General features: G+C 45.0%; 1 protein-coding gene across 2 annotated transcripts in view; it reads right to left on the bottom strand.

The window, feature by feature from the left end:
* slc12a3 (solute carrier family 12 member 3) overlaps window positions 1–23,387 on the bottom strand; it is a 39,717-nt gene that overhangs the window by 8,358 nt on the left and 7,972 nt on the right. For both annotated transcript variants that reach the window (XM_062961596.1, XM_062961597.1), the window contains exons 8-23: window positions 23,198–23,328; window positions 22,914–22,998; window positions 21,396–21,550; window positions 20,132–20,239; window positions 19,154–19,277; window positions 18,900–19,001; window positions 18,601–18,756; window positions 17,640–17,739; window positions 17,219–17,330; window positions 15,878–16,018; window positions 15,625–15,731; window positions 12,602–12,684; window positions 12,266–12,334; window positions 10,867–10,968; window positions 741–852; window positions 301–387 (exon numbers count right to left, since the gene is read on the bottom strand). In XM_062961596.1, coding sequence (XP_062817666.1) covers window positions 301–387; window positions 741–852; window positions 10,867–10,968; window positions 12,266–12,334; window positions 12,602–12,684; window positions 15,625–15,731; window positions 15,878–16,018; window positions 17,219–17,330; window positions 17,640–17,739; window positions 18,601–18,756; window positions 18,900–19,001; window positions 19,154–19,277; window positions 20,132–20,239; window positions 21,396–21,550; window positions 22,914–22,998; window positions 23,198–23,328 — 1,774 coding nt within the window. The remainder of the gene's footprint in view (window positions 1–300; window positions 388–740; window positions 853–10,866; window positions 10,969–12,265; window positions 12,335–12,601; window positions 12,685–15,624; window positions 15,732–15,877; window positions 16,019–17,218; window positions 17,331–17,639; window positions 17,740–18,600; window positions 18,757–18,899; window positions 19,002–19,153; window positions 19,278–20,131; window positions 20,240–21,395; window positions 21,551–22,913; window positions 22,999–23,197; window positions 23,329–23,387) is intronic.

Raw genomic sequence — 23,387 nt, 5'->3', positions numbered from 1 at the left:
TAATAACACAGTCCTAGACACTTGGGAAGTGTTCGACTTGTGGTTTTGTGATACGAAATCCAGCATGTCTATCTTGTTTGCTGTGTCATACAACGTCGTTGTGTCAATAATAATAATAATAATAATAATAATAATGTTTATTTATACCCGGCCTCCATCTCCCCCGAAGAATACTCGGGGCGGCTTACATGGGCCGAGCCCGGATAAAAACAATCACAATATAAAATACATCCATAGACAAAAATGTACACAATTATAACATTTAAACGTAACCTATGAAATAAAAAAAACAGACATTACTGTTCAGGTCGGGGCTTCTGGTTGATGTCGGGAAGGATGTGGACTTCGTGGAAGCCGAGTCGGAATTTGCTGAGCAGAGAGACGATCCTATTATAGGGAGAAGAAGGGATGGAGATGGAGAAAGAGAAAGAAGAAAGATCTTCAGAAGGTAAATAATAGTCTAGATGCAACCTAGGACTTCTAACAGAACTCTAATAGTAGGCATGGGCCAACTTGGACCTCTTTCCAGGTGTTTTGGACTGCAACTCCCAGCATTCCTAACAGCCTCAGGCCCCTTCCTTTTCCCCCTCCGCCGCTTAAGCGGCGGAGGGGGAAAAGGAAAGGGCCTGAGGCTGTTAGGAATGCTGGGAGTTGCAGTCCAAAACACCTGGAAGGAAGGCCCAAGTTGGCCCATGCCTGCTATCAGTCTCACTCCATAATCTCCATAATTCCAGACTTACGCTTTCCGCTCTTCGTCCATCCGATTGATCTGCCCGCCGACAAAAACCCGGATCTTGCATTTTCCCCATCTCTTCTTGCGGCTGAGGAGGTACGGGATGAGCAGCGTCAGGCCTGCCCAGAGACGATTATTATTATTATTTCGTGACAAGTATTATTAATATTTAATATATTAGTATTTATATTCCGCCCTGCTCAAAGCGGATCACAGAACACATATACGGCAAACATTCAATGCCGGTTATAACAATGACCAGACAGACAACAGAGGTAAATATAGGCTTTCCCATCTTTCAGCATCTTTAGGAGGCGGTACTCAGGTCCGACCACTAGGGGGTGCTGTCGCTCCATTTCCCTGCCGAAGAGCTTTCTTTGTTAGTAAACTTCCTCCTTTTTCTGGTCAAAATGCCAAGCCGTTTTAATGCGGTTCCTAATTATCTACTCTCATTTGTTTTCTTCCTTCCCTCCTTCCTCCCTTCCTTTCTTTTCTTTCCTTCCTTCCTTCCTTCCTTCCCTTCTTCCCTTTTTCCTTCCTTCCCTTCTTCCCTTTCTTTTCTTTCCTTCCTTCCCTTCTTCCCTTTCTTTTCTTTCCTTCCTTCCTTCTTCCCTTCTTCCTTCCTTCCTTCCTTCCTTCCTTCCTATCTTCCTTTTTTCCCTCCCTCCTCTCTTCATTCCATCCTTCCTTCCTTCCCTCCCTCCCTCCCTCCCTACCTCCCTTCTTTCCTTCCTACCTTCCTTCCTTCCTTCCTGTGATGAACCATGGGCCTTGTAGTCCTGCTCAGGACATTGTAATCCCTGATGAAGATGAAAACTTGGGTTTTTTACCTTCCCAGTCTGAACTGGATTCCTCTCAGCCAGATCCTTCCCAGGCAGATCTGGAAACCTTGCACCTGCAAGAAAGTTGTGCCCCAGAAGTATGTCAAACAACCCCAGAGCCTACTTCTCCCGTGTTCTTGCGCCGGGAGTTTTGTAAACAACAGAGAAGTTTGGATTCAGCTTCGCGCAGGAGTGCGAGGATAGCAGCTAAGAATGTTGCCAATTAACATTGGTTCTCGTGAGAATCTTTAAGGAGTTTAACATCTGGTCTCAGAGTTTAGCTTTCGTTTCTGATTCCCAGAGAACCGCTTTGGTGAGAAAGTTGGACTCTATATAGGTGTTTTGCCCGCGTAGCAACTTCGCGGAGTCAATTCGTCAGCCTACGGAGCGAGTTGTGTCTGGACAGCGCGCTCCGATTCAAGCCTCGCTTCAGCTCAAGCCTTGCCTTGCTATCCAGCCTTCGCCTTGCTTCCCAGCCTTTGTTTACCTACGGACCTTGCCTTGTTTCCCAGGACTAATCCTTGCCTTGTTTCACGGATTTTACCAAGTTATTCCACGGACCTTGTTCTTGTTCTTAGTTACCTTGTTCCACGTTCAAGCCTCGTTTCAAGTATCAAGTTATTTCCTAGCCACGCTCAAGTTTTATGGACTAAGGACCTTGTCATCTCCCCTCACTTTGCTTGGCAAAGTGAGTGTTTCGGTTATTGGATTACAACTTTGGACCTTAATATTTCTTATTGGACATTGCTTTTTTGGACTAATTCTGACCTTTCCTGAAGGGTCTAATTCTGGACTATTTTCTATACTTGTTTTTATTAACCTTATATATTCCTTCAATAAAGATATTAGTTAGATTCTGGCCTCTGTGTATGGTTATTGGTGCCTCTGCCGCCTGGGTCGTGACAGTTTGACTCCGCCACCCATAAGCACCAACTAACCGAGGCCAGGATGTCTACCGGAGCCGCGCCGGCTGGACAGCCGCTCAGCTACACCATCAGCAAGGACGAAGTGGACCGCATCCGTGACAGACTCAACGCGCAGGATGGAGAAATAAAAGGGTTGAGGGAGCGCGGAGTTCGCCTCCCGGCCATGGCGTTGCCTACCAAGTTTTCTGGAGAAGCTGCTAAGGTTCATGTTTTCCGCCGCCAATGTCAAGCTTATCTAGAGGCCCGTGATGCCGAGTTTCCCCAAGAAGACATCAAGGTGGCGTGGGTCTACAGTCTTCTAGACGGACCAGCGGCTAGCTGGGCGACGGCCCTGTTTGATCAAGCCTCCCCCCACCTAAGTTCAGCACAACGCTTCTTGGATCACCTTAAGGAGACCTGGGGAATCGAGGACAATTTGGAGGCAGCCGGTCACAAACTCCGGCGCCTCCTTCAAGGAGACAGACCCATGTCTCAGTACATAGCCGAGTTCCGCGTGCTGGCCCACAACACCGGCTGGAACGATGTAGCCCTCAGAGGACAATTTCGGGAGGGTCTCAACATTGAAATGCTGGAAGAAATCTCCAAGGTGGATCCTCCCCAGACCCTCGAGGCACTCATTGATCAATGTTTACGGGCTGAAGTCATGATTGCCAACAGGAAACAATGGGTTCGAGGCCAGGGCGGTAGAGCCGGGGCAAAACCCCCCGCTCCCGCCAGTGTTCAGCCACGTCCGGTGTGGAGACCCCCGCCGCCAACCCCATACCCCAGAGGAGGCGAGGAGGTGCCGATGCAGTTGGGCAATGTACGTCCCAGACTAGATGCCGCCGAGAAGGCCCGTCGTCAACGCTTAAACCTCTGCTGGTACTGCGGGAACGGGGGCCACTTCGCCAGAGAGTGCCCAGCCAAAGGGAAGCCTGCCGCCCGTCTTGCGGCGGCGTCCTCCACGGAGTCGAAGGCGTCTGAGCCGACTGGCACACAGCCGGCGGGGGAAGCCAACGACCGGGTGTAGAGAGGCTCGCCAACCCGGTCAAAAAATCCATCCAAGAGCCGCCAACCGGGGTCCTGTTCCTTCTCGTGGTCACATTATGGTCAGCAAAAAGGGGACCCGTCATGATCCACGCCATGATAGACTCTGGAGCTACCAACAATTTCATCGATAGAGAGTATGCCGACTCTCTGGGATTACAATATCATGATTTCAAGAATGCCCGTGTGGTGCAAGCCATAGACGGCCGTCCCCTCAAGACGGGCCCCGTAAGCCAGTGGTCGGAACCCACCAGGATGTGGATAAGGGAACATATGGAAGAGATTTCCTTCTTTGTTACCGAGGTTCCCCATTTCCCTGTGATTTTGGGAATTCCATGGCTGACACTCCACGACCCTAACATCTCCTGGTCCAACAGAGAACTGCAGTTTGCTTCACCGTACTGCCAAAACCATTGCCTCGTAGCCAAGGTATGCCATGCCACAGACTCCGAGCCCATCATCACCTTGCCAAAGAAGTACTCCGAGTATTGGGATGTATTCAATGAGAAAGAAGCCGAAAAATTACCCCCACATAGACCTTATGACTGTGCCATTGACTTGGTGGAGGGGGCCCCGATCCCGCGAGGGCATCTCTACTCCCTGACTGAACCAGAGCAAGAAGCTCTCAGGGAATTCTTAGAGACAAACCTTCGCAAGGGGTTCATCAGACCCTCTCAATCCCCAGCCGCCTCCCCAGTGATGTTTGTGAAGAAGAAGTCAGGGGAATTACGCTTGGTGGTGGACTACAGAGCATTGAACAATATCACCAAGCGGAACAGCTATCCCCTGCCCTTAATCTCGGATCTACTGGACCGACTTCGAGGAGCCAAGGTCTACACCAAGCTGGATCTTCGGGGGGCTTATAATCTAGTTCGCATCAGAGAAGGGGACGAGTGGAAGACCGCCTTCCAGACTAAATTCGGATTATTCGAGTCCCGAGTTATGAATTTCGGTTTATGCGGAGCTCCCGCAACGTTCCAGCATTTTGTCAACGATATTTTTCAGGACTATCTAGACAGATTCTTGATAATCTACCTGGACGATTTTTTGGTGTTTTCCAGATCACAATCAGAACATGAGAACCACGTCAAAATGGTGTTGCAACGACTGCGGGATCATGGACTTTATGCCAAGCTAGAAAAATGCGCTTTTGATCTACAAGAGGTAGATTTCCTTGGCTACCGCATCTCGCCTCTAGGGCTTTCCATGGATCCAGCCAAAGTTTCAGCAGTATTGGAATGGCGGGCGCCAACTAACAAGAAAGAGGTGCAGCGTTTCTTGGGGTTCGCGAACTACTACCGCAAGTTCATTCCAGATTTTGCCCGCTGGTCCGACCCCATCACTAGCTGCATCCGTGGAAAGCAGCCTTTCCGCTGGACTGATCAAGCAGAGAAAGGGTTCCAGCAACTGAAGAAACTATTCACCTCCCAGCCAATTCTACAGCACCCAAATCCTGGAACCCCTTTTGTGGTGCAAGCGGACGCCTCTGATGTGGCAATTGGGGCTGTACTCTTACAACCGGTGGGAGATCACCTCCACCCCTGTGCCTTTTATTCTCGTCAACTAACCACACCAGAGAGGAATTACACCATTTGGGAAAAAGAACTACTGGCCATAAAGGCAGCCTTTGAAACTTGGAGACATTGGCTAGAAGGGGCCAAATTCCCCATTGAAGTCCACACTGATCATCGTAATCTAGAACATCTAAGAACTGCCCGCAAACTAAATCAGAGGCAGCAACGTTGGGCTTTATTCTTTGAACGTTTCAACTTCCAGATTCATTATGTGACCCCAGCTCAAACCAAGCAAGCAGACGCCCTGTCACGTAAACCGGAATACGCTGCAGGACGCAAGGAGACCTTTGAATCCCAACTGCTACAACCTGAGAACTTTGCCACGCTCACAGTGGGGAACACCAAATCCAGTCCCATTGGTTCAACTTCCCCTACTCCAGGACCCATCTGTGCTCAAGAAATCAGGGCTAGTCAGCAAGCAGATGCCTGGGCGCAGGACCAACTTCGCCAAGGTCTGCATTTTCCCTTTTCGCTTAAAGATGGGCTGCTCTGCTATAGAAATCATGTTTATATCCCACCCGGACCGGGCAGGGAAAAAGCGCTTCGTCTGTGTCATGACTGCAAACCAGCAGGACACTTCGGACTATTTAAAACCATGCATTTGATCCTAAGAGATTTTTGGTGGCCCAAGATCCGCAAGGATGTGGAAAAATATGTCAACACCTGCCCAGTATGCCAGCGCTCCAAGATACGAAGGGAGAAGCCCTCAGGGCTTTTGCACCCCCTTCCTACCCCATCTCGCCCATGGGAAATAATTTCCGCGGATTTCATCACTGACCTACCACCTTCCTGTGGATTCACCACGATCTTAGTGGTGGTGGACCTATTCACCAAGTTAGCCCATTTTATTCCCTGCGAAGGCCTCCCCACGGCCAAAGAAACTGCGGATCTATTTCTTCAGCATGTTTTCAGACTACATGGATTGCCCAAGAGTTTAGTCACAGACCGTGGATCTCAATTCACCTCTCGTTTTTGGAAGGCACTACAAAAACTACTGGGCATAGACTCTCGCTTATCTTCAGCTCATCATCCCCAAACAGATGGGCAAACGGAGCGCACCAATGCCACTTTGGAGCAGTATCTTCGCTGTTATGTAAACTACCAACAGGACAATTGGGCTTCTCTGTTACCACTGTCTGAGTTTGCCTACAATAATGGAGTTCAAGCTTCTACAAAAGAAACGCCGTTCTTTGCAAACTACGGTTTCCATCCACGTTTCTTTCCCCCTGTCATTGAAACTTCAGAAGTTCCCGCAGCAGAGGATTGGCTGCAGGAACTCACAGCGGTGCAACAACTTTTGCTCCAGCAACTGGACCAAGCCAAGGAGGACTATAAACGCCACGCTGACAAACACCGCCAGCCGGGCCCCGAAATCAAGGTAGGAGATCGGGTTTTCCTGTCCACTCGCTTTCTGCCCTCCCACCGCCCATGCCGGAAGTTAGATGCCCGCTTCATTGGCCCCTATCCAGTGGTGGCGCAATTAAACCCCGTGACTTTCAAACTCCAACTTCCGCGTTCAATGCGCATTCACCCAGTGTTTCACCGTTCCCTGCTCCTTCCGGCGGATGGTGTGCGTCCTGATACAGACCAACCGGCCCCCCCTCCTGTTTTGATGAATGGGGAGGAGGAGTTCGAGGTTGAGGACATTTTGGATTCTCGCTTTCATCGCCGCCGCCTACAATATCTCATTGACTGGGTGGGTTTTGGGCCTGAGGAACGCTCTTGGGAAGACGCCTCCACAGTCCATGCTCCTGATCTAACCCGTCGCTTCCATCTGACCTATCCCACCAAACCGCGACCTCGCGCCTCGGGGAGAGGACCCCAGTTTGGGAGGGGCCCTGAGGAGGGGGATAGTGTGATGAACCATGGGCCTTGTAGTCCTGCTCAGGACATTGTAATCCCTGATGAAGATGAAAACTTGGGTTTTTTACCTTCCCAGTCTGAACTGGATTCCTCTCAGCCAGATCCTTCCCAGGCAGATCTGGAAACCTTGCACCTGCAAGAAAGTTGTGCCCCAGAAGTATGTCAAACAACCCCAGAGCCTACTTCTCCCGTGTTCTTGCGCCGGGAGTTTTGTAAACAACAGAGAAGTTTGGATTCAGCTTCGCGCAGGAGTGCGAGGATAGCAGCTAAGAATGTTGCCAATTAACATTGGTTCTCGTGAGAATCTTTAAGGAGTTTAACATCTGGTCTCAGAGTTTAGCTTTCGTTTCTGATTCCCAGAGAACCGCTTTGGTGAGAAAGTTGGACTCTATATAGGTGTTTTGCCCGCGTAGCAACTTCGCGGAGTCAATTCGTCAGCCTACGGAGCGAGTTGTGTCTGGACAGCGCGCTCCGATTCAAGCCTCGCTTCAGCTCAAGCCTTGCCTTGCTATCCAGCCTTCGCCTTGCTTCCCAGCCTTTGTTTACCTACGGACCTTGCCTTGTTTCCCAGGACTAATCCTTGCCTTGTTTCACGGATTTTACCAAGTTATTCCACGGACCTTGTTCTTGTTCTTAGTTACCTTGTTCCACGTTCAAGCCTCGTTTCAAGTATCAAGTTATTTCCTAGCCACGCTCAAGTTTTATGGACTAAGGACCTTGTCATCTCCCCTCACTTTGCTTGGCAAAGTGAGTGTTTCGGTTATTGGATTACAACTTTGGACCTTAATATTTCTTATTGGACATTGCTTTTTTGGACTAATTCTGACCTTTCCTGAAGGGTCTAATTCTGGACTATTTTCTATACTTGTTTTTATTAACCTTATATATTCCTTCAATAAAGATATTAGTTAGATTCTGGCCTCTGTGTATGGTTATTGGTGCCTCTGCCGCCTGGGTCGTGACACTTCCTTCCTTCCTTCGCTTCTTCCTTCCTTCCTTCCTTCTTCCCTCCCTCCTTCCTTCCTTCCTTCCCTTCTTCCCTTTCTTTTCTTTCCTTCCTTCCTTCTTTCCTTCTTCCCTTCATTCCTTCCCTCTTTCCTTCCTTCCTTCCCTCCCACCCTCCCTCCCTACCTCTTTTTTTCTTTCCTTCCTTTCTTCCTCCCTCCCTTCATTCCTTCCTTCTTTACTTCCTTCCTTCCTTTCCTTTCCTCCCTCTCTCCTTCCTTCCTTCCTTCCTTCCTTCCTTCCTTCCTTCCTTCCTTCCATCCTTCCAGACCTCCCTCCTTCCTCCCTTTCCTTCCTTCCTTCCTTCCTTCCTTCCATCCTTCCATCCTTCCTTCCATCCTTCCTTTCCTCCCTTTCCTTCCTTCCTTCCTCTCTCCTTCCTTCCTTCCTTCCTTCCTTCCTTCCTTCCTTCCTTCCTTCCTTCCTTTCATACTTCCATCCTTCCTTCCATCCTTCCAGACCTCCTTCCCTCCTTCCTTCCTTCCTTCCTTCCTTCCTTCCTTCCTTCCTTCCTTCCTTCCTCTCTCCTTCCTTCCTTCCTTCCTTCCTCTCTCCTTCCTTCCTTCCTTCCTTCCTTCCTTCCTCTCTCCTTCCTTCCTTCCTTCCTTCCTTCCTTCCTTCCTTCCTTCCTCTCTCCTTCCTTCCTTCCTTCCTTCCTTCCTTCCTTCCTTCCTTCCTTCCTTCCTCTCTCCTTCCTTCCTTCCTTCCTTCCTTCCTTCCTTCCTCTCTCCTTCCTTCCTTCCTTCCTTCCTCTCTCCTTCCTTCCTTCCTTCCTTCCTCTCTCCTTCCTTCCTTCCTTCCTTCCTTCCTCTCTCCTTCCTTCCTTCCTTCCTTCCTTCCTCTCTCCTTCCTTCCTTCCTTCCTTCCTCTCTCCTTCCTTCCTTCCTTCCTTCCTTCCTTCCTCTCTCCTTCCTTCCTTCCTTCCTTCCTTCCTTCCTTCCTTCCTCTCTCCTTCCTTCCTTCCTTCCTTCCTTCCTTCCTTCCTTCCTTCCTCTCTCCTTCCTTCCTTCCTTCCTTCCTTCCTTCCTCTCTCCTTCCTTCCTTCCTTCCTTCCTTCCTTTCTTCCTCTCTCCTTCCTTCCTTCCTTCCTTCCTTCCTTCCTTCCTTCCTTCCTTCCTTCCTTCCTTCCTTCCTCTCTCCTTCATTCCTTCCTTCCTTCCTTCCTTCCTTCCTTCCTTCCTTCCTTCCTTCCTTCCTTTCAAACTTCCATCCTTCCTTCCATCCTTCCAGACCTCCTTCCCTCCTTCCTTCCTTCCTTCCCTCCTTCCTTTCCTTCCTTTCCTTCCTTTCTTCCTCCCTCCCTTCATTCCTTCCTTCTTTACTTCCTTTCTTCCTTCCTTTCCTTCCTCTCTCCTTCCTTCCTTCTTTACTTCCTTTCTTCCTTCCTTTCCTTCCTCTCTCCTTCCTTCCTTCCTTCCTTCCTATCTTCCTTTTTTCCCTCCCTCCTCCCTTCATTCCATCCTTCCTTCCTTCCCTCCCTCCCTTCCTTCCTTCCTTCCTTCCTTCCTTCCTTCCTTCCTTCCTTCCTTCCTTCCTTCGCTTCTTCCTTCCTTCCTTCTTCCCTCCCTCCTTCCTTCCTTCCTTCCTTCCCTTCTTCCCTTTCTTTTCTTTCCTTCCTTCCTTCTTTCCTTCTTCCCTTCATTCCTTCCCTCTTTCCTTCCTTCCTTCCCTCCCACCCTCCCTCCCTACCTCTTTTTTTCTTTCCTTCCTTTCTTCCTCCCTCCCTTCATTCCTTCCTTCTTTACTTCCTTCCTTCCTTCCTTTCCTTTCCTCCCTCTCTCCTTGCTTCCTTCCTTCCTTCCTTCCTTTCAAACTTCCATCCTTCCTTCCATCCTTCCAGACCTCCTTCCCTCCTTCCTTCCTTCCTTCCTTCCTTCCCTCCTTCCTTTCCTTCCTTTCTTCCTCCCTCCCTTCATTCCTTCCTTCTTTACTTCCTTTCTTCCTTCCTTTCCTCCCTCTCTCCTTCCTTCCTTCCTTCCTTCCTTCCTTCCTTCCTTCCTTCCTTCGCTTCTTCCCTTTCTTTTCCTTCCTTCCTTCCTTCCTTCCTTCCTTCCTTCCTTCCTTCCTTCCTTCCTTCTTCCCTCCCTCCTTCCTTCCTTCCTTCCTTCCTTCCTTCCTTCCTTCCTTCCTTCCCTTCTTCCCTTTCTTTTCTTTTCTTTCCTTCCTTCCTTCTTCCCTTCTTCCTTCCTTCCTTCCTTCCTTCCTTCCTTCCTTCCTTCCTTCCTTCCTTTTCTTTCCTTCCTTCCTTCTTTCCTCCTTCCCTTCATTCCTTCCCTCTTTCGTTCCTTCCTTCCCTCCCACCCTCCCTCCCTATCTTTTTTTCTTTCCTTCCTTCCTTTCCTCCCTCTCTCCTTCCTTCCTTCCTTCCCTTCTTCCCTTTCTTTTCTTTCCTTCCTTCCTTCTTCCCTTCTTCCTTCCTTCCTTCCTTCCTTCCTTTTCTTTCCTTCCTTCCTTCTTTCCTCCTTCCCTTCCTTCCTTCCTTCCTTCCTTCCTTCCTTCCTTCCTTCCTTCCTTCCTTCCTTCCTTCTTCCCTTCATTCCTCCCCTCTTTCCTTCCTTCCTTCCCTCCCACCCTCCCTCCCTATCTTTTTTTCTTTCCTTCCTTCCTTTCCTCCCTCTCTCCTTCCTTCCTTCCCTTCTTCCCTTTCTTTTCTTTCCTTCCTTCCTTCTTCCCTTCTTCCTTCCTTCCTTCCTTCCTTCCTTCCTTTTCTTTCCTTCCTTCCTTCCTTCCTTCCTTCCTTCCTTCCTTCCTTCCTTCCTTCCTTCCTTCCTTCCTTCCTTCTTCCCTTCATTCCTCCCCTCTTTCCTTCCTTCCTTCCCTCCCACCCTCCCTCCCTCCCTACCTCTTTTTTTCTTTCCTTCCTTCCTTCCATACCTCCCTCCCTCCCTCCTTCCCTCCTTCTTTCCTTCCACATTTACCTCCGTCATCAAACAGCCAGTATATGTCGATGGTCTTTTTCTCCTGCACAATCTGGAAGAGGGTGCTTGCTTGCTGCTCTGCGACCAAGGCATCCGGATCCACTGGAAACATTCAAAGAAAATAAATCTGCCTAAGTAAGAAAACACTCAGGATTGAAATGCAAGGCGTGCAATGGAAATACAAAGGCATTTCAGGATCAAAATGGCACAATGGTTTAGGTCGAGATGATTCATCTCTAATTCTGTTATGGAAGATTCTTCGAGTTTCACAAGTGGCTTGGTCAGGACTTGACATAGAGTGCATCTTCTACACAGGTGACTTATTGCAGTTTGATCCCACTTTAACTGCTCGGTGCTTTGGAACTGGGGTAGGCTTGAAATGGGAATGTGTTTTTGGAAGGAATAAGTAGAAAATATATTATAATAATTATATGCAATGGGCAAATAATCAAAAGTAATAGTACTGACGAGAGCTGTTCAACAGTGGAACTCTCTGCCTCTGAGTCTGGTGGAATCTCCTTCTTTGGGGGCTTTTATACAGAGACTGGATGGCCATCTGTTGGGAGGGCTTGGATTGTACATTTCCAGAATGGAAGAAGGAGGTTGGACTAGATGGCCTTTGAGGGTCTCTTCAAACTCTATGATCTTATGATTCAGAGGCCGGATGGCCATCTGTTGGGAGGGCTTGGATTGTACATTTCCAGAATGGAAGAAGGAGGTTGGACTAGATGGCCTTTGAGGGTCTCTTCAAACTCTATGATCTTATGATTCAGAGGCCGGATGGCCATCTGTTGGGAGGGCTTGGATTGTACATTTCCAGAATGGAAGAAGGAGGTTGGACTAGATGGCCTTTGAGGGTCTCTTCAAACTCTATGATCTTATGATTCAGAGGCCGGATGGCCATCTGTTGGGAGGGCTTGGATTGTACATTGGACTGGATAGCCTTCGGAGTGTCTTCCAACTCTAGGAGTCGTTGATTCTATGAACCTGCTAATGTCTATGAGTCTGGATGGTCATCTGTTGGGAGGGCTTCTATTGTGTCCCTGTCTGACAGAATAATGGGGCTGGACTGGATGTCCCTTGGGGTCTCTTCTAGCTATATGATTCTATCTATGGGCTCGGGCTGTGGTGCAGGCTGGAGAGCAGCTGCAATCAATCACTGCAATGAATCACTCTGACCAGGAGGTCATGAGTTCGAGGCCCGCTCGGAGCTTATGTTTGTTTATCTTTGTTCTATGTTAAAAGGCATTGAATGTTTGCCTTATATGTGTAATGTGATCCGCCCTGAGTCCCCTTCGGGGTGAGAAGGGCGGAATATAAATGCTGTAAATAAATAATAAAATAAAATATCCAGACACAAATGTTTTCATTTGCAAAGATGAACCTGCCAGGGACTGACATGTGCCGGCTACCGACGGAGTGTTGCCGTTCTTCTCCGGATCCTCCGTGGGCTCAAAAACCGGATTGACTGGGAAGAGAGGAGAGGACATGTTAAAACTAGTCATGTGCGATTCTCTTTTTAAAAATCGTATCTAATTCGTAAAGAATCAAAACTCACCCGATACATTTTCATTTGAATTCGGTAATGCTCGGAAGTCAGTTTTGTTTTCAGTGCAAGCAAAGCAAAGCCAAAAAGGCTGCCTCTTGCCACGAGGAGGGGAAAGCATCAGGGCCGGAGAAGCCGAGTGAGCCGGGAAAGAGACCGAGAGAGGAAAGCTGTGCTGCAGATACTCACTGTGCGCTTGCATGAGCCGCGACACGTTGAGCCCCTCTTTCATCCGCATCATGCACACCCCGAACTTGAAGTCGAAAGCGTCACTGGAACACAATACAGACGGAGGGACAGATACATCCATTAATACATACGTGATTAAAACATAGTCCTACAATGGTACTCTAGTCAACTTGTGCTCGAAATAGATACAAACGGAGGCGAATAGAGAAGATGCTGTGAACCGCACGAAAGCTGAGGAATGGATCATCTAACTGCTAAGATTATTATTATTATTTTATTATGACACAGCAAAAAAGATAGACATGCTGGATTTCATATCACAAAACCACAAGTCGAACACTTCCCAAGTGTCTAGGACTGTGTGATGCATATTATTATTATTACTACTACTATTTTATTATGACACAGCAAACAAGAGAGATATGCTGGATTTCATATCACAAAATCACAAGTTGAACACTTCCCAAGTGTCTAGGACTGTGTGATGCATATTATTATTATTATTACTATTATTATTTTATTATGACACAGCAAACAAGATAGACATGCTGGATTTCATATCACAAAATCACAAGTCGAACACTTCCCAATTGTCTAGGACTGTGTGATGTATTATTATTATTATTATTATTATTATTATTATTATTATTATTATTATTATGACACAGCAAACAAGATAGACATGCTGGATTTCATATCACAAAACCACAAGTCGAACACTTCCCAATTGTCTAGGACTGTGTGATGTATTATTATTATTATTATTATTATTATTATTATTATTATTATTATTATTATTATTTTTATTTTATTATGACACAGCAAACAAGATAGACATGCTGGATTTCATATCACAAAATCACAAGTCGAACACTTCCCAATTGTCTAGGACTGTGTGATGTATTATTATTATTATTATTATTATTATTATTATTATTATTATTTTATTATGACACAGCAAACAAGATAGACATGCTGGATTTCATATCACAAAACCACAAGTCGAACACTTCCCAAGTGTCTAGGACTGTGTGATGTATTATTATTATTATTATTATTATTATTATTATTATTATTATTATTATTATTATTTTATTATGACAGCAAACAAGACAGACATGCTGGATTTCATATCACAAAACCACAAGTCGAACACTTCCCAATTGTCTAGGACTGTGTGATGTATTATTATTATTATTATTATTATTATTATTATTATTATTATTATTATTTTATTATGACACAGCAAACAAGAGAGATATGCTGGGTTTCATATCACAAAACCACAAGTCGAACACTTCCCAAATGTCTAGGACTGTGTGATGTATTTTCGGATAATGCGCGCAGATCCCAGCAGGGTGGCCTTTTGCAGTTGACAGATCGTAATTTTTGTCAATGTCTATTGTTTCCAAATGCCGGCTGAGATCTTTTGGCACGGCACCCAGTGTGCCCATCACCACTGGGACCACCTGCACTGGTTTCTGCCAGAGGCTTTGAAGTTCAATCTTGAGGTCCTGATAGCGGCTGAGTTTTTCCTGTTGTTTTTCGTCAATGCGACTGTCACCTGGGATGGCAACATCAATGATCCAAACTGTGATGTCTGGTGTGTTGTGTTCCAGAACTTTGTCAGTCTGGATTCGGAAGTCCCACAGTATCTTTGCGTGCTCATTTTCCAAGACTTTTGCAGGTTTGTGATCCCACCAGTTCTTTGCTGCTGGGAGGTGGTACTTGAGGCATAAGTTCCAATGAATCATTTGGGCCACATAGTTGTGCCTCTGTTTGTAGTCTGTCTGTGCAATTTTCTTACAGCAACTGAGGATATGATCAATGGTTTCGTCGGTTTCCTTGCACAGTCTGCATTTTGGGTCAACAGCTGATTTTTCGATCTTGGCCTTAATTGCATTTGTTCTGATGGCTTGCTCCTGGGCTGCAAGGATCAGGCCTTCTGTCTCATTATTATTATTATTATTATTATTATTATTATTATTATTATTATTATTATTATTATTACCGTGTTTCTCCAAAAATAAGACAGTGTCTTATATTAAATTTTGCTCCCAAAGATGCACTAGGTCTTATTTTCAGGGGATGTCTTATTTTTCCATGAAGAAGAACTCACATTTATTGTTGAAAAAAGAATGAACATTATATACTGTACAGTAGTTGTCATCACAAACCAGCATAACCAGACAAACTGTGAATCCTATGTTAGTAATGTAATATTATCTTCTATATAAACAACTTTTAGTGGCACTTGTTATGCAAGCTGCCAAAGAAGGGGATTATGGTATCTTATTAACATCAATCAAAATTGAATTTGATTAGAAACAGTGGTAGATCATAGCCCTATAGAATTTCTTACATTTACTGATAGTATATATTACAATGAATACTTTACTTTAGGTATCCACTACCTGTATTCACTTTGACTACATTAGTATGATTTTTAACATAAATGGAATACACTCAGCAACACTTACAAAGGTATTATAGAAAAACTATTCCTCTTTATAGTTTCAGTGTCAGTTCTGTCAAATAGAAATCAAAGTCTTATTGTTGACTTAATAACAATCAAGGGTTGTCTTGTTGTACATATATATGTCAAGAACTGTTTATTTACCTCAATTCAACGCTGCGACAACTATTTTGATTGTTATTAAGTCAACAATAAGACTTTGTCTAGTTTTGATTTCTATTTGACAGAACTGACACTGAAACTATAAAACTATAAAGAGGAATATATGGTCCTCCCATTCAATTGCATACCCGCCAACATTTTACAGATCAAAACATGGACATTTGTGGCCAAACAACATCAGGACCAATTAGGAAATGATTTTAACCCAGGAACAACAATTGTGTTACATAGTGTTCTCATCATCATCATCCAAGGTGCTGGATCTATTTAGGAATAAGGTTCAGGACCTTGGAGAGCTCACTTAAGCTTGGATCAAAACCAACTTAAGTTTGGAGCCTCCTCCGTTTCAAAGGAAATCATTAAAAAATCCCATTGTCTGACTTACTGGAGGATCCCAACATATTCTTCCACTGTCTGTGGATGAGCTGACTGCCAGTTCTTCTTGAATCCAAGCACAAGGATGTTGGGTTTCATTCTCCCGAGACCTGAGGCCTTCACCAAAGAAATAGATTGAGTTTTGTCTTAAAAGGAGGACAATATCTTCCATAACTATAGATTTCCAGATAAAATATGCTCAACCTTTAGTTGCTTCCGACCTCCTTCTCTTTAGCCATTTGAGGTCTTCTTCTTGAGCTCACCTGCATCAGGATTTGCACGCCGGCCCTCAAGTCCTCCGCCAAGACCTCCGTGTAGAAAGCCTTGATCTTCCGCTTGGTCAGCCATTTGACGTGGCCCTTGGAGGCAAGACGGAGCTCTGGGAGGACCTGTTTGCATGGCCCCTGGAGAAGAAAAGACGGGAAAAGATGCCATGGGAGAAGCAAACGAAAAAGATGACCCGTCTCTAAGCTTTACATCTACCCAAGGGTCACTTACAATTTCAACAGTTACTCTAGCAATTGGATTCAGGGCAGTTTACTCAAAAGACAGACAGATAGATGGGTGGCTGGATAGAGAACAAGACTGTTGTGGTTCAGTCTGATGATGAAGGGGGATTTGGGGTTTTGCAGGCTGACCAAAGCAATGCTGAAGAGAGAAATCTCAAAGGCTCTGGTGCTGGAAATGTTGAAGGCTTTGGTTTGGAAGTGTCAGAGAGGCCGCAGGCTAGCGAGGAAACAAAAACTAATGATAAGGGTGACCTTTCCCAGGAGTTCAAACATCAACAAGTTCCAGGTGTTTCTGGCAGTGACTCAGAGAAGTCTTCCTTAGATAGAGATACGAGGTTAAGGTTAAAGGTTCATTGTCCCAGACGTTTCCTTAGAATCGCTAGCAAACGCGTGGGACCTCAAGGACAGAGAAATGCTTTTTTTGGCTTGTAAATATGGGTAAATACGGGAGAGACAGGGAATGATTTCAGACAAAGCAACATTGATTTTTGGAAGCACATCTCCTGCCTTGTCTCAGGATTCTCATTTATGTTCATGCCTGGAATCTGTGTTTTGGATTTTACGCTGAAGTTCATGTTGCCTTGTTTTCAGGACTAATTTCCTATATCAGAGACTTGGAACTATATTCTGCAAATTGCTTTTACCTTTGGATTACAGCCTTTTTGACTGACTGCATTTGCATTTGAATATTGCTTTTTTACTGACTGCCATTGCATTTGGATGTTTGCCTTCTTTACTGCTTGTTATTCAGACTTCGCAAACTTTTATTAATAAACTGTTTAAACCTAGACTGCTGTGGTGAAATGTGTGTTAAGAGCAAGGTAATAATAAGTGGGTGGGTTGATAGATAGACAGACAGACATGGAGATGGAGATGGAGATGGAGATGGAGATGGAGATGGAGATGGAGATGGAAGATGGAAGATGGAAGATGGATAGATAGATGGATGGACAAATGATAGATAGATAGATAGATAGATAGATAGATAGATAGATAGATAGATAGATAATAAGTGGGTGGGTTGATAGACATGGAGATGGAGATGGAGATAAAGATAGATAACCTGTCGACTATCCTGCGGTGATAAATACTCACAACCAACACATTTCCGCAGATCATCAGGCTAACGTTTTTGGTGAAGGTGCCCACGAAATCCACCAGAGCCGGACGGAAATTGGGAGGACCGGTCAGGACCAGACACTGAGGTCTGAAAAGGAAACAGGGAAGGTTTTTTTTTTCGGCAGGAAAGACTCACAGGTTTGCCAGTTCCTTTCTCTGAAATGGAGACTACCACACCCAATATCCCTTGTCAGTTCTTCTGAACTTGAGTAATTGCCTTCTTTTTGGACTACCACTCCCAGAATCCCCAAGCCAGGATAACAACCATATTTGGGAGAAAGGGACAAAGGCTAGGCCTTGTGCGCATGCATGCCTCCAATTCACCTCATAAGAAACAGACTGGCATCTAGTAGAGCTGACGAGGATGATGGGGATGAGGATTCAGTACTATCTTTACCTGTAGTTTTTAATGTGGTCATCCACCTCATTGAGTCCAACGGAATAGTTCAAGGCCATATTGTAGGAACCAGCTTGCACCGAAGAGCCCCAGTTCACCACTGAAGAGAGACAGTAAACAAAGATCAGATTGGATGTTCTCCATTTAATGCTTCCTGTTGTTGCATTCAAAATGAACGTTGTGCATTTATCAACCTTGGGCCTCTTTCAATTGACACAAATCTTCTGAATTTCAACCCATGGCTATGTCTTCACAACTCATGGTTATATCTCCTTAGATGATGACTTGGATGAACTTCAGCAACGCAAGATGAAACTCAACCACAAGATGGAAACCAACCACAAGATAGAGCCTACTATAAAATGGAACTCACCATAAGATGGAACTCAACACAAGATAAAGTCCAACACAAGATGGAACCCAACATAGGATGGAACTCAATCACAACATGGAACCCGCCACCATATGGAACTTAACCACAAGATGGAAACTAACGATAAGATGGATCCTACTACAAGATGGAATTCAGTCACAAGATGGAACTCAACACAACATGGAACCCAACACAAAATGGAGCCTACTATAAGATGGAACCCAACCACAAGATGGAACCCAACATAAGATGGAACTCAACACAAGATAGAGCCCAACACAAGACGGAACCCAACGTAGGATGGAACTCAACCACAACATGGAACTCACCACCATATGGAACTAAACCACAAGATGGAAACCAACCACAAGATGGAGTCTACTACAAGATGGAATCCAATCACAAGATGGAAAATACCATAAGAAGAAACCCAACCAGACAATGGGACTCACCACAAGATGGAAGGCATTACAAGACGGAACCAATCACCATCCTGCCATAGTAGTACCCTGCTCCTCGCTGCAGATGGGATCCTTTCACCACCTCTCCAAACCCAAAGATGATCTGCTAATAATACCAGTTACCTACCAGGTTTCTTGTAGAGCACGTATCCCAGCAAGAACACCACGATTCCAATGGCAATGAGGGCAGCCCACCAGGTGAGCAAGAACATGATGACCACCGAGATGACCGCCCCAAACAGAGCCGCCCATTTGCTGTAATACCGGAAGGAGGGCCTCCAACCTGTAGGGATGGCACAGAGAGACCCATTGGCATCTGACTTAGTACTAGCCACACTGACTTAGTACTAGCAACCTGGGAAAAAGACATGGGATAAATCAAATAAATAGATAACACCCATATACTACTATGATGCTAGTTCTCACCTGGCGAATTGGTAATGGAGGCATGGAAGCAGCTGAAGTTGATGAGTGCGTAGGAGCAGAGGAAGAAGTTGGAAATGATGGGAGCAATGGCATTCAATTCCGCTGATTATGGAAAGAGCACATCAATGGGTTAATTTGCGTTATTCCCTTTCATAGCCTGGATTCAATAGGGTTTCACTTCTATATGGAGTCCACAATCTTATGTTTGGCTCATCCCAAATCCAACGAGATGGGTCTATCCTTGAAATTCTTACCAATAAGGATGAAGCCCACTGCGATAAAGTACGTCAATACATAACCCCGGATTGGTTCGTTGTTTTTTCCGTAGCCCTTCCCGAAAAAGCCAATGGCAGGGTAGAGTTGATCCTTGCAAAGGCACTGTGGGAGAGGTGAGGAGAGAGATTCAATACCAACAGAGACAAATCCAATGTTCCCAGAGACTGAAAGATAAACAAAGGGAACTGTTGCACCTCAGCGCTGGTTCAAATTGCTCTTAACACACACAGACTAGGTTTAAACAGTTTATTGATAAAAGTTAGCAAAGTCTGAATAAGAAGCAGTAAAGAAAGCAAACATCCAAATGCAATGGCAGTCAATAAAAACAATATAATCCAGAGGTAAAAGCAATTTGCAGAATATAATTCCAAGTCTCTGATATTAGAAATTAGTCCTGAAAAACAAGGCACCATGAGCTTCAGAGTAAAAAGCAAAACACAGTTTCCAGGTATGAACAGTGAACACAAATGAGAGTCCTTTTCCATGAGCTTAAACAAGGCAGGAGATGTGCTTCCCAAGATCAACATTGCTTTGTCTGAAATCACTTTCTGTTTCGCCTGTATTTAGCCATGTTTACAAGCCAAAATGGCATTTCTCTGCCCTTGAGTTCCCAGGCGTTTATCAGCGATTCTAAGGGAACGTCTGGGGCGATGAACCTTCAACCTCAACCTTGTGTCATTACTGGAATGCTGGATTACTTGCTGCATTACAGACACACACACTATCAGTTAGCTTTAAACCATAAGTGAAATTTCAAAACTACACAACAAAACATCCACAAGATGCACCCTATATCAGTTGCTTAATAGTCAACAAACACTGCTGATAGCATGGATCTATTTTACTTAAGGAGCTAGTAGTTGGATTACAGCCTTTGCCTGAGGAGCATTTCCACACTTCACTATTGCAACACTTTAATAACAATTCAAAAAGGCTAAGCACCAAGATTTGCTCACCTGAAACACTTTGGGCGCGGAGACCAGGCAAGCCAGAGCGGAGGACAAAGTGGCCCCGAAAATCCCTGCGGTGATCAATGGCGCAAATCCAGACACCATGCTCATGGCCTAAAATAGGGTGGAAATAGGAGAATGCAGCTGAACATGTCAGGAGTGTGCTTTATGCGACGAGATATGTGTTGGGAATGCATCCCATCATGGTTTTCTTGTTAAATGCAGTAGGAACCCATTTCAAATATTATATTATTATTATTATTATTATTATTATTATTATTATTATTATTATTATGCCATGTCTCCATGCTGTGCATTCCTGGGAGTCATAATTTTCCAAGGTCCATAGTCTTCTCTGAGTGCATTTACAATATGGAATGAATAATAATAATAATAACCATGGATCATATCCTCAGCTGCTGTAAGAAAATCGCACAGACAGACTACAAACAGAGGCACAACTATGTGGCCCAAATAACTCATTGGAACTTATGCCTCAAGTCCCACCTGCCAACAGCAAAGAACTGGTGGGATCACAAACCTGCAAAAGTATTGGAAAATGAGCACGCAATGATACTGTGCGACTTCCGAATCCAGACTGACAAAGTTCTGGAACACAACACACCAGACATCACAGTTGTGGAAAAGAAAAAGGTTTGGATCATTGATGTCGCCATCCCAGGTGACAGTCGCATTGACGAAAAACAACAGGAAAAACTCAGCCACTATCAGGACCTCAAGATTGAACTTCAAAGGCTCTGGCAGAAACCAGTACAGGTGGTCCCGGTGGTGATGGGCACACTGGGTGCCGTGCCAAAAGATCTCAGCTGGCATTTGGAAACAATAGACATTGACAAAATGACGATCTGCCAACTGCAAAAGGCCACCTGACTGGGATCTGTGCGCATCATCCGAAAATACATCACACAGTCTTAGACACTTGGGAAGTGTTCGACTTGTGATTTTGTGATACGAAATCCAGCATATCTATCTTGTTTACTGTGTCATACAATAATAATAATAATAATAATAATAATAATAATAATAATAATAATAATATTTTTGAACTGAAGTAAAGATACTGTTACTTGTTACACAAGCCTGAGTGACACTTTATTATACTGCAGGGTATATCTTGGTTCAGAAACTGTGGTAAAGCTTCTGTTCATTTATATCTACAACCTATAACAAATCTGTTTTTGTTTGCTTCACGCACATCATTTCCAGTTTCATCCGAAGGCCAACCTATTATGGGATTCGAACTCTGTACCTGGTAATGGTTGATGAGCCCATAGCGGCAGCTCTGGCTCTGGGCGCATTCAGTAAAGTTCCAGCCGAGGCCACAAGCGATGCCTTCGCAGCCCATTGAATCCACGGTGAGTGTGTCGTTCACGTTCCCCGATGCGTCACGGATCACACAAGAACCTTGGAAGGAGGAACCGTTTAGGAATTTTAGCTTTCCAAGGTCTTGAGCCTTCTCTGCCAAAGAGTGCTAGTGCTTTACCAAGTCCAAGCATTCCATAACATTGTGCCATGGCACGTAAAGAAGTGTCAAGCTGCATTTATACTATAGTACAATTGCGCCCTTAGAGATCTCTAACGCACCCATAAGTTGATGTCAACTTTTGAAGGGCTAACCCTCTGCATCTGTGCATGGAAACACTTATTGCACTTATGCCTTATCATAGAACCACAGAGTTGGAAGAGACCATCCAGTCCAACCCCATTCTGCCATGCAAGAAAAGCACAATCAAAATCCCTCCAACAGATCCATCCAGCCTCTGTTTAAAAGCTTCCACCGGACTCAAAGACAGTGAGTTCCAATGTTGAACAGCTCTTCTTACAACCAGGAAGTTCTTTTGAAATGGCAGACAAAGGTTTAGGAAATGAGACAAAGAGAGTTCCGGTGGCTGTAGAAAAAATGCCATTTATTCTCAGTGGCCAGTGAGAATATAGACCCTCCTGTCTCCAGGAAAAAAGGGTACAAGACAAAGAAACACAGATCCTTATATACTATTTGGCCTACCTCTACCTACGTCACATAGGTATTATCCATCACCAATTAGTGTCAAAAAAGTCTTACTCGACACTTAACTAAAAAACTATTTTTGCATTTTCCTAAAATATAGACTACTTCAAGACCTCTGACCCTCCATTAGGCGTTATCTCTGGAATTTCCATCTAAGCTCTCAGGATCCATTAATTAAGGATTTTCCTCCCTATCTTAGCTGTCAGAGAGAGTAATTAGTATTCCTCCATGGTGCCAGGTCTTATCTTGACATCCCAAAAAGCCTTAATTTGTCTCTTGTCCATTAGCTTATCTATTCTTGTTGACACTTAACATATGTCTCTGGCACTTAGGGTGAACTTTGGTCTTTGCTATGGGGAGAGATCTATTTGCTAGGGCAGAATGTATTTTTGGGCTAATAGGCACACAATTCTGCTTGTGATTACATTTTTCCTATTTCTATTTCTTAACATGATTACATTCAATATATAGTTTCCAATACAAGTATTATATTTTCCCAATACACCTTCATCACTTTCTAATATTCAGGTGGAATCTCCTTTCCTGTCATTTGAAGACATGGCTCCATTGAGTCTCCAAAGCAGTAAAACCAAGCCTGCTCCCTCTTCCATGGCTATCATGTCTCCTCTCAACCTTCTCTTCTGCAGGGCTGTGGCGCAGCTGGTGAGTAGCCAGCTGCTATAAATCACTACTGCCATGGGAGTCGTAGTTTCACAAGGTCTTTGATTCTCCTCCCTGCCATCCCGTGCTGTTTCTCACCAATTGTAGCAGAAAGCACCAAATAGGATATGGTTGTCCAGAAAATAGCCATGAGGGTCCCTTTAGGAATTGCCACCGCCGGATCCTACGCAAAGGAGTGAATAATATTTAGGCAAATGCACTGCAGTCACTGGAAACTGATGTCATCATATATTAACAATTTATGAGCTTGAAGAGCTCAGTGCTTGCAGAAAGAAACAGATATGATGAGACTGGATATAATCACGAGTTCCCATCCCATAATATCACTTAATATAATATTAGGTCTGAACACCAACGCCCACCTTCAAGTCGCCCGAAATGTTGGCTCCTGCCAAGATGCCGGTGGCGGATGGGAAGAAGATGGAAAACAAGCCAAAGAAGCTACCGTCAGGTCCACGCCAGTTGGGGACAAAGTTCTGGGCAAAAATATCCCCTGAAAAGTAAGAATGTAAAGCTTGTGTGAGTGTGTGTGAAATCTGACAATGACTTCCA

This window comes from Anolis carolinensis, unplaced genomic scaffold (genome assembly GCF_035594765.1).
Source record: "Anolis carolinensis isolate JA03-04 unplaced genomic scaffold, rAnoCar3.1.pri scaffold_9, whole genome shotgun sequence".
NCBI classification, from domain to species: domain Eukaryota; kingdom Metazoa; phylum Chordata; class Lepidosauria; order Squamata; family Dactyloidae; genus Anolis; species Anolis carolinensis.
This window is presented reverse-complemented; position numbering and strand designations above follow the sequence as displayed.